The sequence below is a fragment of the Lichtheimia ornata genome (assembly GCF_029851405.1).
Source record: "Lichtheimia ornata isolate CBS 291.66 chromosome Unknown scaffold00060, whole genome shotgun sequence".
Classification (NCBI taxonomy): domain Eukaryota; kingdom Fungi; phylum Mucoromycota; class Mucoromycetes; order Mucorales; family Lichtheimiaceae; genus Lichtheimia; species Lichtheimia ornata.
The window spans coordinates 1-12,711 of NW_026695380.1; the positions used below are offsets into that span (position 1 = coordinate 1).

The window sequence follows — 12,711 nt, forward strand, 5'->3', positions numbered from 1 at the left end:
ACGACACCGTACTCTCCCCCCGCCCCCATCCATGCCCGTTTGCGCAATCACACTCCCCCCCCACCGCCCCCTCCGGGCCCCGGGCCGGTGGGGGAGGAATAGAGGGACAAGGGGGGTTGGGTTATTGCTGAAAAAGATTCGATTGATTAGGTATAATAAACAATGGATGATGGATGAGGAGAAGATGCCTGATGCTTCTGATGCACTGGCGACGATGAGGGTGGAGGTGTTGGAATACCAATAGGATGTGTCATGTACGCATAGTACGATGCTGGTGGCATAGTACCACTCAATGGCTGTGTTGGTGTTGCTGAAGGTTCGCCACCTACCATCATGTATTGGCCGTTGTTATCCAAGCCTGGTGGTGTCGATTTGCGGAAACCTCCATATTGGCAAAGGCTAGCACTGGATCTCGATTGACGTGGTTGTCTGTACTGTTGCCATTCATTGCTACTCGTGGTGGCAGTGGTAAATCCCATACTTCCATGACGAGGTCGAGCATAATGCTGAGAATGATTGGGGGCGTTGTTCACCGTTGTCGAGAAATGACGCCATGGATCACTCGAAAAGAAGCTGTTGCGTTGATGATGTCCTTGAGTCGTATAAGCAGGTGAATGATGACTTGCACAAGAACGGCGTCGATTGGATTCATTTCCTTCCATAGTGCCAGGGCTGCTATCATGGTTGGACATTGGTGTGTTATACACAGCGTGTGGCGATTGAGGTGGCATGTTGCCATAGCTGGTCATGCGTCGCACAGTACCCGATTGTAGATTGTTGTTGTTGTTGCTGCTGTTGTTGTTGGGAGAGATCTTGGGAAGATAAGTAAAACCTTGTGATCGATGTTGTTGATTGGTGGCTGTTGTTGTTGTTGTAGTGGTGGTTGGAGTGGTGCGTTCATCCAAAGATAAGCAACTTGTCATATCACGTAGTTGATCAACTTGAGGATCTTCAGCCATAATATTCTGACGTGTAGCTAATGCTGCAGCCGAGCCGAGAGAAGTTGAGCGGCCATGACGCATTGTGCCTGGGTTGTTGTAGGAAGGTGTTTCATACATGATGTTCTTTCGCATCTCATTCTCCATAAATTCCACCTTGATGAGTTGATCACCATAGCGTTGCAAATCACTGATAGGCACCGATAAATTAAAGTCGTTCAATACAAGAAACTCGAGCTCCAGGCTATTGAGTTCCGAGACTGGAAGGCCACCAACCTAGGACGATGTGTATATGAGTTAATACATAGGCCTTGCATAATCACACCCTCCCCCACCCTTACCTTTGCATAACGTGTGTTTGTATAATAAACGTCGCTGAAGTACTTGCTCGAGACCATGATACCAGCAATGATGAGGCGGTGAATGTTGTACGAGTCGATGGAGAAAGGTCTTCCTGTGCGGGCAAGTTGATTCTTCGACATGCGGTCAAAGTAGACCAGCAAGCTGAGAAAGCACTCATTGGAACACGGGCAATAACGCAAGATGCGAGAAAGATAGCTGAAGATATCAATAGTAGGCAAGGCTCTGGCGTGGAATCGAGTTGGAGGAGTGGCTGATGAGGTAGTTGAAGAGTCCATCGTTGACCTTGTTCCCACCAATGAAGCAGAGGAAGCTCGACGACCCATGTCCTTGCGCGTATTGACTGCTCGGTTCAATTGATCGTTTGCTAAGCACATACGCTCCAAGAGCGATGACAACAAGCGTATAGTGTCGAGAGTAGGGTATGTTGCAATATCGAATTTGGGCTGCTGCATTGGGAGTAAAAGGGTATCAAAAAGGGCAGTGCTCCAAAGAAAAACAAGCAAGTATCTTCACTCGCCAGATCTTTTTCTCTCTCTCTCTCGATATTCGGGGTTTGGTACTATTATAGCACTTGCCTTTCATCCTAGGAGTAGACTAAGTAGTAAGTTGCTGTCCGATGCATCCTAGACACCACTACACAGATATCCTACCCTGCAGCACGTATACAGAGATTCTCTTCCACCCCCTTCCTTATCCCAAACACCCCCCCTCCTTTCCTCTTTTCCTAAACCATAAGGCTATATTCAACATAATCGTCTATTTTCCATTATGGAGTATAAAAAGAAAACTATGGGGTTCAATCACCGTGACACGGCACGGACCACATGATCTACTTGTACCAAATCTAATCTAATCCTCTTTGGCTGCTTTCTTTGTGTGATCAAACAAAAACATTGCTATAGTTCTAGAATCAACTTGCCGTACTTGAGAAGTGGTATATCAACAAACACTTTTATTGATTGCTGTAAAGCATTGTAAAAGAAGAATAGATCATAGTCCGAATCTATGGTTTCACACATTTAATGAGATGTACGCAGACCAGGCCACGGTATAGCGGAAGTGTAAACTATGTTCCACGAAGATGATATTAGAAAGAAACAATGGTATGCAACATTTTTATATATCTGTGATGCGAGAAAAAGAGACAAAAAAGAGAGATACGTAGAGAGAGAAAAAGAGGATGTTTTAGATATCTATTTAGCCAACCCATTTACGGGCGTTGCGGAATATCCGGAGCCAGGGACCAACTTGACCCCAGTTTTCATCAGCAGGATACCAGGAATTGCTTTCCTTGAGGACCACACGTTCGGGATGGGGCATCATGATAAGGACACGGCCATTAGGAGATTGTGCTGAAGCAATACCATTGGGTGAACCGTTGGGGTTGTAAGGATAACGCTCGGTCTTGTTGCCATGGTTATCAACGTAGCAAGCAGTGGCGAGATTTTGTTGTTCAAATTGAGCTTGGTCATCAGCATTGTTGAATTGCACACGACCTTCACCATGAGCCACAGCAATAGGAAGACGAGAGCCAGCCATGCCATCCAAAAAGATGTTGTTGGTTTCTTGAATTTCAACCATGGTAGTGCGGCCTTCGAATTGTTCACTTTGGTTGCGCATGAACCGTGGCCAATGTTGAGCACCAGGCACAAGTTCCTTGAGATTGCTCATAAATTGACATCCATTGCACACACCCAAGGCAAATGTATCTTGTCTCTCGTTGAAAAAGTTGTAGAATTCAGCACGAGCTTCGGGATGTAACAAGATGGATTTGGCCCAACCAGCACCAGCACCCAAAACATCACCATATGAGAAACCACCACAAGCTGCAAGACCCACGAAATCCTTGAGACTCACACGCTTGGAGAAAATATCGGTCATATGCACATCAACAGCTTCGAAGCCTGCCAAGTGGAAAGCAAATGCCATATCGATTTGGCCATTGACACCTTGATCACGCAAAATGGCAACACGAGGGCGTTGAGCAACCAAGCCAGCTGTGATATCCATAGCAGGATCAAATGTAAGCTCATAGTGCAAACCAGGATCGGTAACATCCAATACATTGTCATATTCTTCCTTGGCACAATCAGCATTATCACGAGCAGCTTGCATGAGATAAGAGGTCTTGCTCCAAGTACGGAAAAGATCAACTCGGTTGGCAGCAAAGGCGGTTTGCTTACCAAAGTTGAAGGCAATAGCATCTTGATCATCATGAAGGGTCACAGTACCAATCTTGTGAACAGCCTCCTTGGGAACACCTGCATCCGACAACAAGGATACAAATTCTTCCAAACGAGATTCCTCAACTTGCATGACAGCACCAAGCTCTTCGTTGAAAAGTGCAGCAACAACATCGCCATTTTGAACAATTTCATCAAGCTGAACTTGAGCACCCACGTGACCAGCAAAGCACATTTCAGCAACAGTAGTGAAAAGACCACCGTCCGATCGATCGTGATAAGCAAGCACAATGCTCTTCTTGACATCACCTTCCTTGACCTTTTGCATAGCATTGAAAAAGTTCTTGAGAAGCTCAGCATCCTCAACATCGGGAGCTTCGTGGCCAATTTGCTTATACACTTGAGCCAATGCAGAGCCACCCAAGCGTTGTTTGCCATGTGCAAGATCCACAAAGACGAGAGCAGTGTTTTCGATATTGCGAAGCTGAGGTGTGAAGGTCTTGTGGTTGTTGATGATAGGAGCGAATCCAGTAATAATAAGAGACAAAGGAGCAGTGACCTCCTTTTCAGCGCCTTGTTCATTCCATTTCATCTTCATGGACATAGAATCCTTGCCGACAGGAATAGCAATACCAAGCTTGGGGCACAAATCAAGACCAACAGCTTGAACAGCATCATACAAGCCTGCACCTTCACCAGGATGATTGGCAGCACACATCCAGTTGGCGGACATACGAACACGGCTAATGTCTTGGATGTTGGCAGCAGCCAAATTGGTCAAAGATTCGCCAACAGCCATACGAGCGGAAGCAGCTGATGACAACAAAGCAATAGGAGTACGCTCACCCATAGCCATAGCTTCACCGGTGACAATATCCATTCCATGAGAGCTGGTGGTGACAGCAACATCAGCAACAGGAACTTGCCATGGACCCACAAATTGATCACGTGCAACCAAAGCGGTGATGGATCGATCGCCAATGGTGACAAGGAAAGACTTGGATGCAACCGATGGGAGCTGCAACACACGTGATACAGATTCATTCAATACTTCATTGACGGTTTGTGCATTGGGCAAATAAGTCTTGAGGCTTGAATCAAAAGGCACACGATAAGGTTGAAGGCTCTCAGTCTTACGAGACATCTTTGGAGGCTTGCCGAACAAAACAGGCATAGGCAAATCAATAGGAGTGTCATTGAGCAAAGTGTCCTTGACCACCAATCGCTTCTCAGCTGTAGCCTTGCCAACCACAGCATAAGGGCAACGTTCACGGGCGCAAAGTTCTTCAAACACGTTCAACTTTTCGGGAGAAACAGCCAAGACATAACGCTCTTGAGATTCATTGCACCAAATTTCCATGGGTGACATGCTGCTATCATCACAAGGTACACGGCGTAAATCAATTTCAGCACCCAAGTCGCTGTCATGCACAATCTCCGGCAATGCATTCGAAAGACCGCCGGCACCAACATCATGGATAGACTCGATAGGTGTATCATCACCCATGGCAACACAAAAATCAATGACTTGTTGAGCACGGCGTTCCATTTCAGGGTTGTCACGTTGAACAGATGCGAAATCCAATTCGGCACTGCTTTGGCCTGATGCCATTGAACTAGCAGCACCACCACCTAAGCCGATCAACATACCAGGGCCACCAAGTACAATCAAATGGGCACCAGGAGAAATGGGCTTCTTGAGCACGTGATTGGGACGAATGCTACCAACACCACCAGCAATCATGATAGGCTTATGGTAACCACGAATCTCCTTTTCAGTTTCAGAAACAGGGACCTCTTCAGCAAAGGTACGGAAGTAACCAGTAAGAGCAGGACGACCAAATTCATTGTTGAATGCAGCACCACCAAGAGGAGCTTCCATCATAATATCAAAGGCTGATGCAACATGTCCAGGCTTTCCAAAATCAGTTTCCCAAGGTTGAATGTTGCCAGGGATCATCAAATTGGAAACAGTGAAACCAACGAGACCAGCCTTGGGCTTGGATCCTTGGCCAACAGCACCTTCATCACGAATCTCACCACCAGAACCAGTGGAGGCACCAGGGAAAGGGGATACAGCAGTAGGATGGTTATGGGTTTCCACCTATAAAGTAATATAAGTAATTTGGCCCCACAACATGATCCATATACATACCTTTGCAATATAATGGACATCTTCCTCAAAGTGCTCGTACTTGTTGTTTGCATTGATGGATGGAGCGAATCGAGTAGCCTTGAAACCTTCCATGACAGCAGCATTATCAGAATAAGCGGAGAGAGTGTAATTGGGGCTGACTTTGTGGGTGTTGCGGATCATGCCAAAAAGCGAGTTGGGCTTGGCTTCACCATCAATTGTCCAATCAGCACCAAAGATCTTATGACGACAATGCTCTGAATTGACTTGAGCAAACATGAAGAGCTCGACATCGGTGGGGTTGCGTTTCAAAGCATCATCCTTGCCAACAAAAGCCGAGATCAAGTAATCGATTTCATCGGTTGCCAATGCTAAGCCGAGTTCTTGGTTGGCCTTGACGAGCTTCTCACGAGCGACAGCTGGGTCTTGTTGCAATCCTTCATTTCCACCAAGCAAGTCGACAATCGTCAAAGGCTTTGGTTGACCATGCTTGAACACAGCTTCGGATTCTGGAAGTTGAGTACCAATACTCTGGGTCATGCGGTCATGAATATGATCGGCAAATGCAGCCAATTCAGCAGCAGTCAATTGAGATCCATCCTCCTTGGTAATAATGAAGGCACTGCCACGTTCGATACGCTCAACTTGATCATACAATGTGCACAAATGGGCAATGTTGGTAGCCTTGGATGACCATGGCGAAATGGTACCAGCACGTGGAACAACTACAACAACTGTGGCATTGGCAGGTTGCACTTGGTTCGACAAAAAGGACGTAATGGCGGCTTCTGACTCTGCTGCGATCGGGTTGCTGCCATAAGTAAGGAGATTTCTCAACACCTTTCCCTGTTCTGATTCGCCATTCTGCAACTGTGCGAGGCTCTCGTCCGATCGTGGTTGAACAAAGTGGATATGAAGACCAGCAATATTGGTCACAGAAGGAACCTGGGATTGAATATTCTTGAGAAGACTTCCAGCCTTAAATGTCGAAAGCGCCGAGGTACCAGGCAACACCAACATGTTGTTAAGTGTGTTTGTAGCTGAAAGTAGAGTGTGTGGGGGGAGAAGCTTAAGATGGAGAACAAAAGATCGCCTGTCAAAAAATGAAAATTTGGCCCTGATTCACCGCCAGAAAAGCCGTCTCAAATTACTCACATTGAGTGAGGTCAAGCCACCATTACATCCCATGCATAATCAAAACCAACATTCTCATTGACCATAAAGATACTTGTTGTGACACTTTGCTTATCTCATTTTCAATGTACTCTTCGCTATCATTAAACTCTTTAAAGGTAGTAGCACTACGTTATTGCTTTGTCGTGCTGATCTTGAAAGCATCCTACTACCTTATGATCATCACTTGTTGCTAGTGAAAGCGCTCAGCAGATGGTATTCATCTTCAATGATATCATTGGCTGTGAAAGTGAGGCTGTGATTATCCATTTTGATCCGTGCTTTGCTGTGGATCAGGTATCATCGGGGGTTGTATTGTCATACTTGTCATCTGCATTAGGATAACGAAGTGATTCATCCCCAACAAAGTAGGCCACTGATTTCTGTGAGTGAGCAAATGTAAGTGTACGATCATATTGATGTGCCTTTTGGTATAAGAGATTGAGCGCTTTTCATATCCTAGTCATAAGATCAATCTCATTGAAAGCTCATATGATAATGTTTTGCGACAATGGACACTTGAATATATGGATCAAGGGCGTGTTGCTGAGGTGGGTATGTCGCATAGCAACATGGCGCATAAGCGGCGTTTCCATTTAGCAAGACAAAGATTCGATTTAACAAAGACTCAAACAGTTTATTGTTTTGATAAGGACAACCAACATAACATTTATAGGTTTCAGGTGTTGTGTGTGTGAGAGAGAGTGAGAGCGAGAATGCACCAGGATGATGGGGGAGAGGAGCCACGAGCCTCCAAACCTGAAATTCCCTTTTTCCCTTGGACAGCTTCCATTCTATTTCTTTTGTTTCCTTCTCTTCCTACGACCCTTCTCAACTCTTCCAACTAACAATGGACGAAGGATTTGTTTCTCGGCGAACACGGGGATTGCGAGAAGCCATCACACTATTCCATCTCTTGGCCATGGTAAGTGTTCCTTTGTTCCTCCTTGTTCTATCACCACTGCGGGTTGTTTAGGCCCCTCATTACAACAACATTGTTTCTCATTCCTATCATAATAGGTTGTTGGCCTGGGTATCTTATCGCTGGGTAAGTTCGAGAGCGTATGGTCTTGGTGTGGGTTGTGCTGGTGCGTGTGTGTGTGGAATAACCCGCCAAGCCAACTCCTATCCCTGAGCATTCTTTTGTGCTTGGCAGTGCATTGATTAACGAATATCGTCATCAGGTGCTTATACATTCAATTCGCCATTCAGCCGCACTTTATCATTGACCTTGCTTGGAATTGGATGCTTCATTGCTATCATCTCTTTCATCGCTTATTTCGGTGCTCACATCGAACACGCAGGCTTCTTGAAAACTTACAGCAGCACCATTGCCCTTATGCTTGTTTTGGAAATTAGTAAGTATAAACAAACATTGTGGATTAAGTGGATACTTATCTTTTGCTTAGTCCTTGTTGGTCTTGCTTATGCACATAGACGAGAGGTATGTCATGGAGGGTTGTCTCGCAACGTACGCGTGTTTCTCATTGCATTGGTTCATAGATGGATGATTATGGAAGCAAGGCATGGGACTTTTTCAGTGCTCACGATGATCGTTTGTTATTGGACATTGAACAATCGTAAGTATATACCTTTCAATTTAGCTTTAATCTATTGACTTTTTTGAATGTCAGGTTGCATTGCTGTGGATATGCAAGTCCTACTGATCGGCCAGTTACGAAATGCCCTTCTTTACGCCATGGCCAACAAGTGTCTGGTTGCAAGGATGCAGTGGTGGACGTGATTTATCAATGGCGGGAATGGATATTGGCAACTGTACTTTTGTTGCTTGCTATAAAGGTATGTGTGATGTGAGAGAAGTCTCGTTTCAATCATATAGGCGTATCTAATCCATGATGCTATATGCAAGCTTACCGCATTACTCACTGCAGTGGTGCTTACAGTGATGGTTGAAAGGGATGCTGAAGAAGAACAAGAGTACATGGCGGTGCTTTCTGCTCAAAACAACAATCACTCATGGTATGATCACAGTGGAGGACCAAGCAATATCGCATCATCAGCAGGAGGTAGTAGTAGCCCAGTGTTTGGACGACAGCTTCCACCTTACTCCTCATCGCCAAGCCGTACTGGATTCTTTTATCCACCACGTCCACCATCTTATCATCATCAACAACACAATGCATCACGTATACCTCGCTATGGAAGTACCCTTTCGACTTCATCTCACAAGTGATATATATTTATTCCTCCATCATCCTTCATCATGTTAATATTACATAATCCTTCTACCTCTTCCTCTATTCCCACTACTCCCCTCCCATACCATTGTAAATTGTGTGCATCCCCTTTCCTGAAAAAAATCAATCACAATACAACTAAATTACTTAATGCCAAAGACATCTTGTTGACTAGTGGCCTGGGTTGCTCGCTTCGCTCCCAAACGTTTGATTTCTCATCGAATGACTTATCACTACCTATAGATTAATGATCTTACAATAAGCTCACACGCTTATGCAACCACATTACAATATCGTAGTATTGATCTGTACAGGAGCCTGCAACCCTTTGCCACCCATGTTTGTAGTAAGAGAGTACCTCGGTAATAAACCAACCGGGAACAGTGTTCACAGCAACGAACAAATCATTCAACATTAGTATGCCCTATCTGATAAGCGGTTCATGGAATGCGAGCTAATAGCCATTTCCTCCCATTCTCTACTTGTGTCCAATCCATTGCATGTGAACGATTCTCCTGCTCCAGGCAATCATGTCCATGATACAGTTGTCTTGATCCGAGCCAATTTGACCAAGTAACACTCAAACACAAAAACATCATCCAACATCAAAAGCAGCAAATTGATTAATTATTTGTAAACCACTAGTTGATAGCCCATTCCTCCCATTCACCTTTGTTTCCCAATCCAATGCACAACACGAACGATTCTCCTGCTCCATCCCAGCATACCCATCATTCAACTTTCTTGATCCGAGAGGATTTGACTGAGCAACGGTCAAACACAGATGTATCATCCAAATTCACAAAAATCATTTGGCAAAGTTATTTGTAAACTGCCACTTGATAGCCCACACCTCCCAATCACCTTTGTTGTCCAATCCAATGCATACGAACAATTGTCTTGCTCCAGCCCATCATTCCCATCATTGAACTTTCTTGATCCGAGGGGATTTGACTGAACAATGCTCAAACAAAGAAACATCATTCAACATCAGATCCAACCTACTTAATTTCCAGCTCTTCCCTCTTCCTCCCATTCTCAACTGTTGCCCCATCCACCGCATGTGAACGATTGTCCTGCTTCAACCCATCATGTCAATCCTACGACTGCATCGATCCGATTGTCTTTAACTGAATGGCAACTCCATGGGGTGTACACAGCCTTCTTGTCACTCTACTACTACAACGCACTCGCTCTCTTGCACACTCTTCTACCACACCAATCGAAACAGCATTCATTCCAGCAGTTGCTATTAGCGAGGTCTTTACTCCATTGTCTCGTGCAGCGTTCACAATCCTGCCACTCTACTGCAACACACGCGCTCTTGCACACCCCTCTGCCACAAACAAACGTAACATCAATCGCTATTAGGAAGGTCTTTATCCATTGTTTCGAGTTACTTGCAGCAGCTTGCCTTGCAGCCTTTGCAACGTGAACAGCAGATAGCCATTGTATGGAAGCAGCTTTATTTATGTGCAGCAACTTGCTTTGATACAAACGAATTCCTATGGATATGGATATGAATCATGGTTTGGTACATACGTGTTGGAAGGAATTGGGTATACACAATGCGTGGAAAAAGGGTGCATCCTTTGTCAACTTGACCTTGATCTCATTATCCTGGACTGCTGGTGCATCTAATTATGCTACTTCATGGCAGCTACTATCATCATCCTTTGTGCAACCTGTCAGTCATGTACAGCCATCATCACCATCCAACTACATTTTTTGACACGCCACCTCAAGTCCATCCATTCGCCTTTGCACAACGCTCGAAGGATAGAAAGTTCCCATACCGATGTATCACCCCTATTGGAGCAATTCGTTGTACCTCTCAATGTATCTCTTTGTGAATGATGTTGGATTAAAAGGCTACTTTAGCGAATACGCGAACCATCTCTCAGTCTCTATATATGATCTTCCTTCTTCCAGAGTTGGACCTCATCGTGCGAGGGCATTTGATGCATTGTATTATGGAAAGGATTATGCAGGATTGTAGAAGTATACACGTTTGTGGATGTTGTGATAAAGGAAAAAGAGAGGAAGATGGAGGGTCTGATTGATTCATTGTATCTTGAACGAAGGTTGTATTCAAGAATAGCATAAGTCATCTCCCTTTCTTTGGTGATTTGATCTTGCCAATACGCCATAGTATACGTTCCTTTTTTTGTGATTGTAAGTAGCTGTTTTATTGATGATGATATACGGGGAAGGATAATCTAGCAATCGATTGTGCTCTAAACGCTTGTTGGATGGGATGACGTCTGGGGGTGGATGTCCATGCTATATTGGATTCCCAGTCAAATTGAGCACTGTGCGCGGTCTTTCCTGTTTACCATTCATGCATGAAGCAGCTATGGAAAGCGTGCCATATTATGAAGAGCCACCTAGCTACGACCACTTCCTTCAGAACCACTTGTTACCCAATCGACCAGCCTTGATCGGCCCGGCTTTAACCAAAGATTGGCGAGCACGAAAAGAATGGGTGGAACCAACCAATGCCAATGGAGCCCATACACCAGCCATGCAACCACGTCTTGATTACTTGCGCGAGCAATTTGGTGAAGCCAAAGTGACAGTTGCTGATTGTCAAGAGCGAGATTTCAATGACCAAAAGCGTGTGGATATGAAGTTTGAAGAGTTTGTGGATATGTTTTCTTCTGGGCGATATTACTTGAAAGATTGGCATATGGTCAAAGCCTTTCCCAATTATCATGCATACAAGGTGCCCGATATATTTGCAGGTAAGTGTTGTATAATCCCATTGGGAATAGTGTACTTACATTGATGTAGATGACTGGATGAATGAATACTGGCCTACTCGAGAAGACAAGGACGATTACCAATTCGTGTACATTGGAGGCGACAGCACTTTTACACCTTTGCACGCTGATGTTTACAGGTAAACCAAGTCCCGCTGGTAACCAAGGCAGCACTGTAACCATGACAAATCATAGATCCTACTCTTGGTCAAGTAACATTTGTGGTATCAAAAAGTGGACGTTATTTCCTCCAGGTCAAGAGGATCTCTTGAAGGATCGCCTCAACAACTTTGCCTATGATATCCGAAGTATTGATGAATCGCAATTTCCCAACTTTGAAAAGGCAAGGCGTATCGTTCTATATCAAAGGGATGGCGAGACATTGTTTGTTCCGAGCGGGTGGTTCCATCAGGTATTGTATGCACATACATTAGCACATCAAGGTATGCTAATGGATCATCATGGTATTTTAGGTTGAGAATATCGGTTCTACCATCTCTATCAATCACAATTGGTCTAATGCATGCAACTTGGAGGCAACGTTTCAGTCATTGTCATCCGACCTTGAGGATGTCAGAAGATCAATCGATGATGTACGAGAGGAGATGTCACCTATGGAGTTCGTGGGAAGATGCCAATGGTTATTGCTTTTGCATAGTGGATGGGATTGGTCAATACTATTGGAATTACTTTTATGTGTATCTCGTCGACTTGGGCAACAAAAAGACTGGGTATTCCAGCCCGATCCCACGTGGCAAGTACAACAAATCCGCAAGGTCATTGATACGCTCCGAGAAAATGAAGGGGAAGCATTAACGACTTATTTGGAGGAAAAGAATTTGGGATCTTGTATAGACGATATAGAGCAAGAATTAGTGAAAGCTATTCTCCATGGAAGTTGCAATAATAATAAAGCGGCCTCTACTTGACAGGCAATAACAACAGCCCGTCACCCATAAA

General features: G+C 44.7%; 4 protein-coding genes across 4 annotated transcripts; 2 read left to right on the plus strand and 2 right to left on the minus strand.

Moving 5' to 3' along the window:
- Positions 1-146: 146 nt before the first annotated feature.
- Positions 147-1,753, minus strand: O0I10_009785 (uncharacterized protein; the record flags this gene model as incomplete). Its single annotated transcript, XM_058489771.1, has 2 exons — positions 147-1,214; positions 1,280-1,753. The coding sequence occupies 2 exons, from the start codon at positions 1,751-1,753 to the stop codon at positions 147-149; spliced, it is 1,542 nt and encodes a 513-aa protein (XP_058339393.1).
- A 745-nt stretch (positions 1,754-2,498) lies between these two features.
- On the minus strand, positions 2,499-6,638 carry O0I10_009786 (phosphoribosylformylglycinamidine synthase; the record flags this gene model as incomplete). Its single annotated transcript, XM_058489772.1, has 2 exons — positions 2,499-5,588; positions 5,640-6,638. The coding sequence occupies 2 exons, from the start codon at positions 6,636-6,638 to the stop codon at positions 2,499-2,501; spliced, it is 4,089 nt and encodes a 1,362-aa protein (XP_058339394.1).
- Positions 6,639-7,641: 1,003 nt separating this feature from the next.
- O0I10_009787 (uncharacterized protein) lies at positions 7,642-8,985 on the plus strand (the record flags this gene model as incomplete). Its single annotated transcript, XM_058489773.1, has 7 exons — positions 7,642-7,716; positions 7,812-7,839; positions 7,976-8,149; positions 8,201-8,235; positions 8,295-8,371; positions 8,426-8,591; positions 8,662-8,985. The coding sequence occupies 7 exons, from the start codon at positions 7,642-7,644 to the stop codon at positions 8,983-8,985; spliced, it is 879 nt and encodes a 292-aa protein (XP_058339395.1).
- A 2,345-nt stretch (positions 8,986-11,330) lies between these two features.
- Positions 11,331-12,680, plus strand: O0I10_009788 (uncharacterized protein; the record flags this gene model as incomplete). The annotated part of the gene is made up of 4 exons (XM_058489774.1): positions 11,331-11,733; positions 11,783-11,891; positions 11,947-12,163; positions 12,225-12,680. 4 exons carry the CDS (start codon positions 11,331-11,333, stop codon positions 12,678-12,680), a joined length of 1,185 nt encoding a protein of 394 aa, XP_058339396.1.
- Positions 12,681-12,711: the final 31 nt, after the last annotated feature.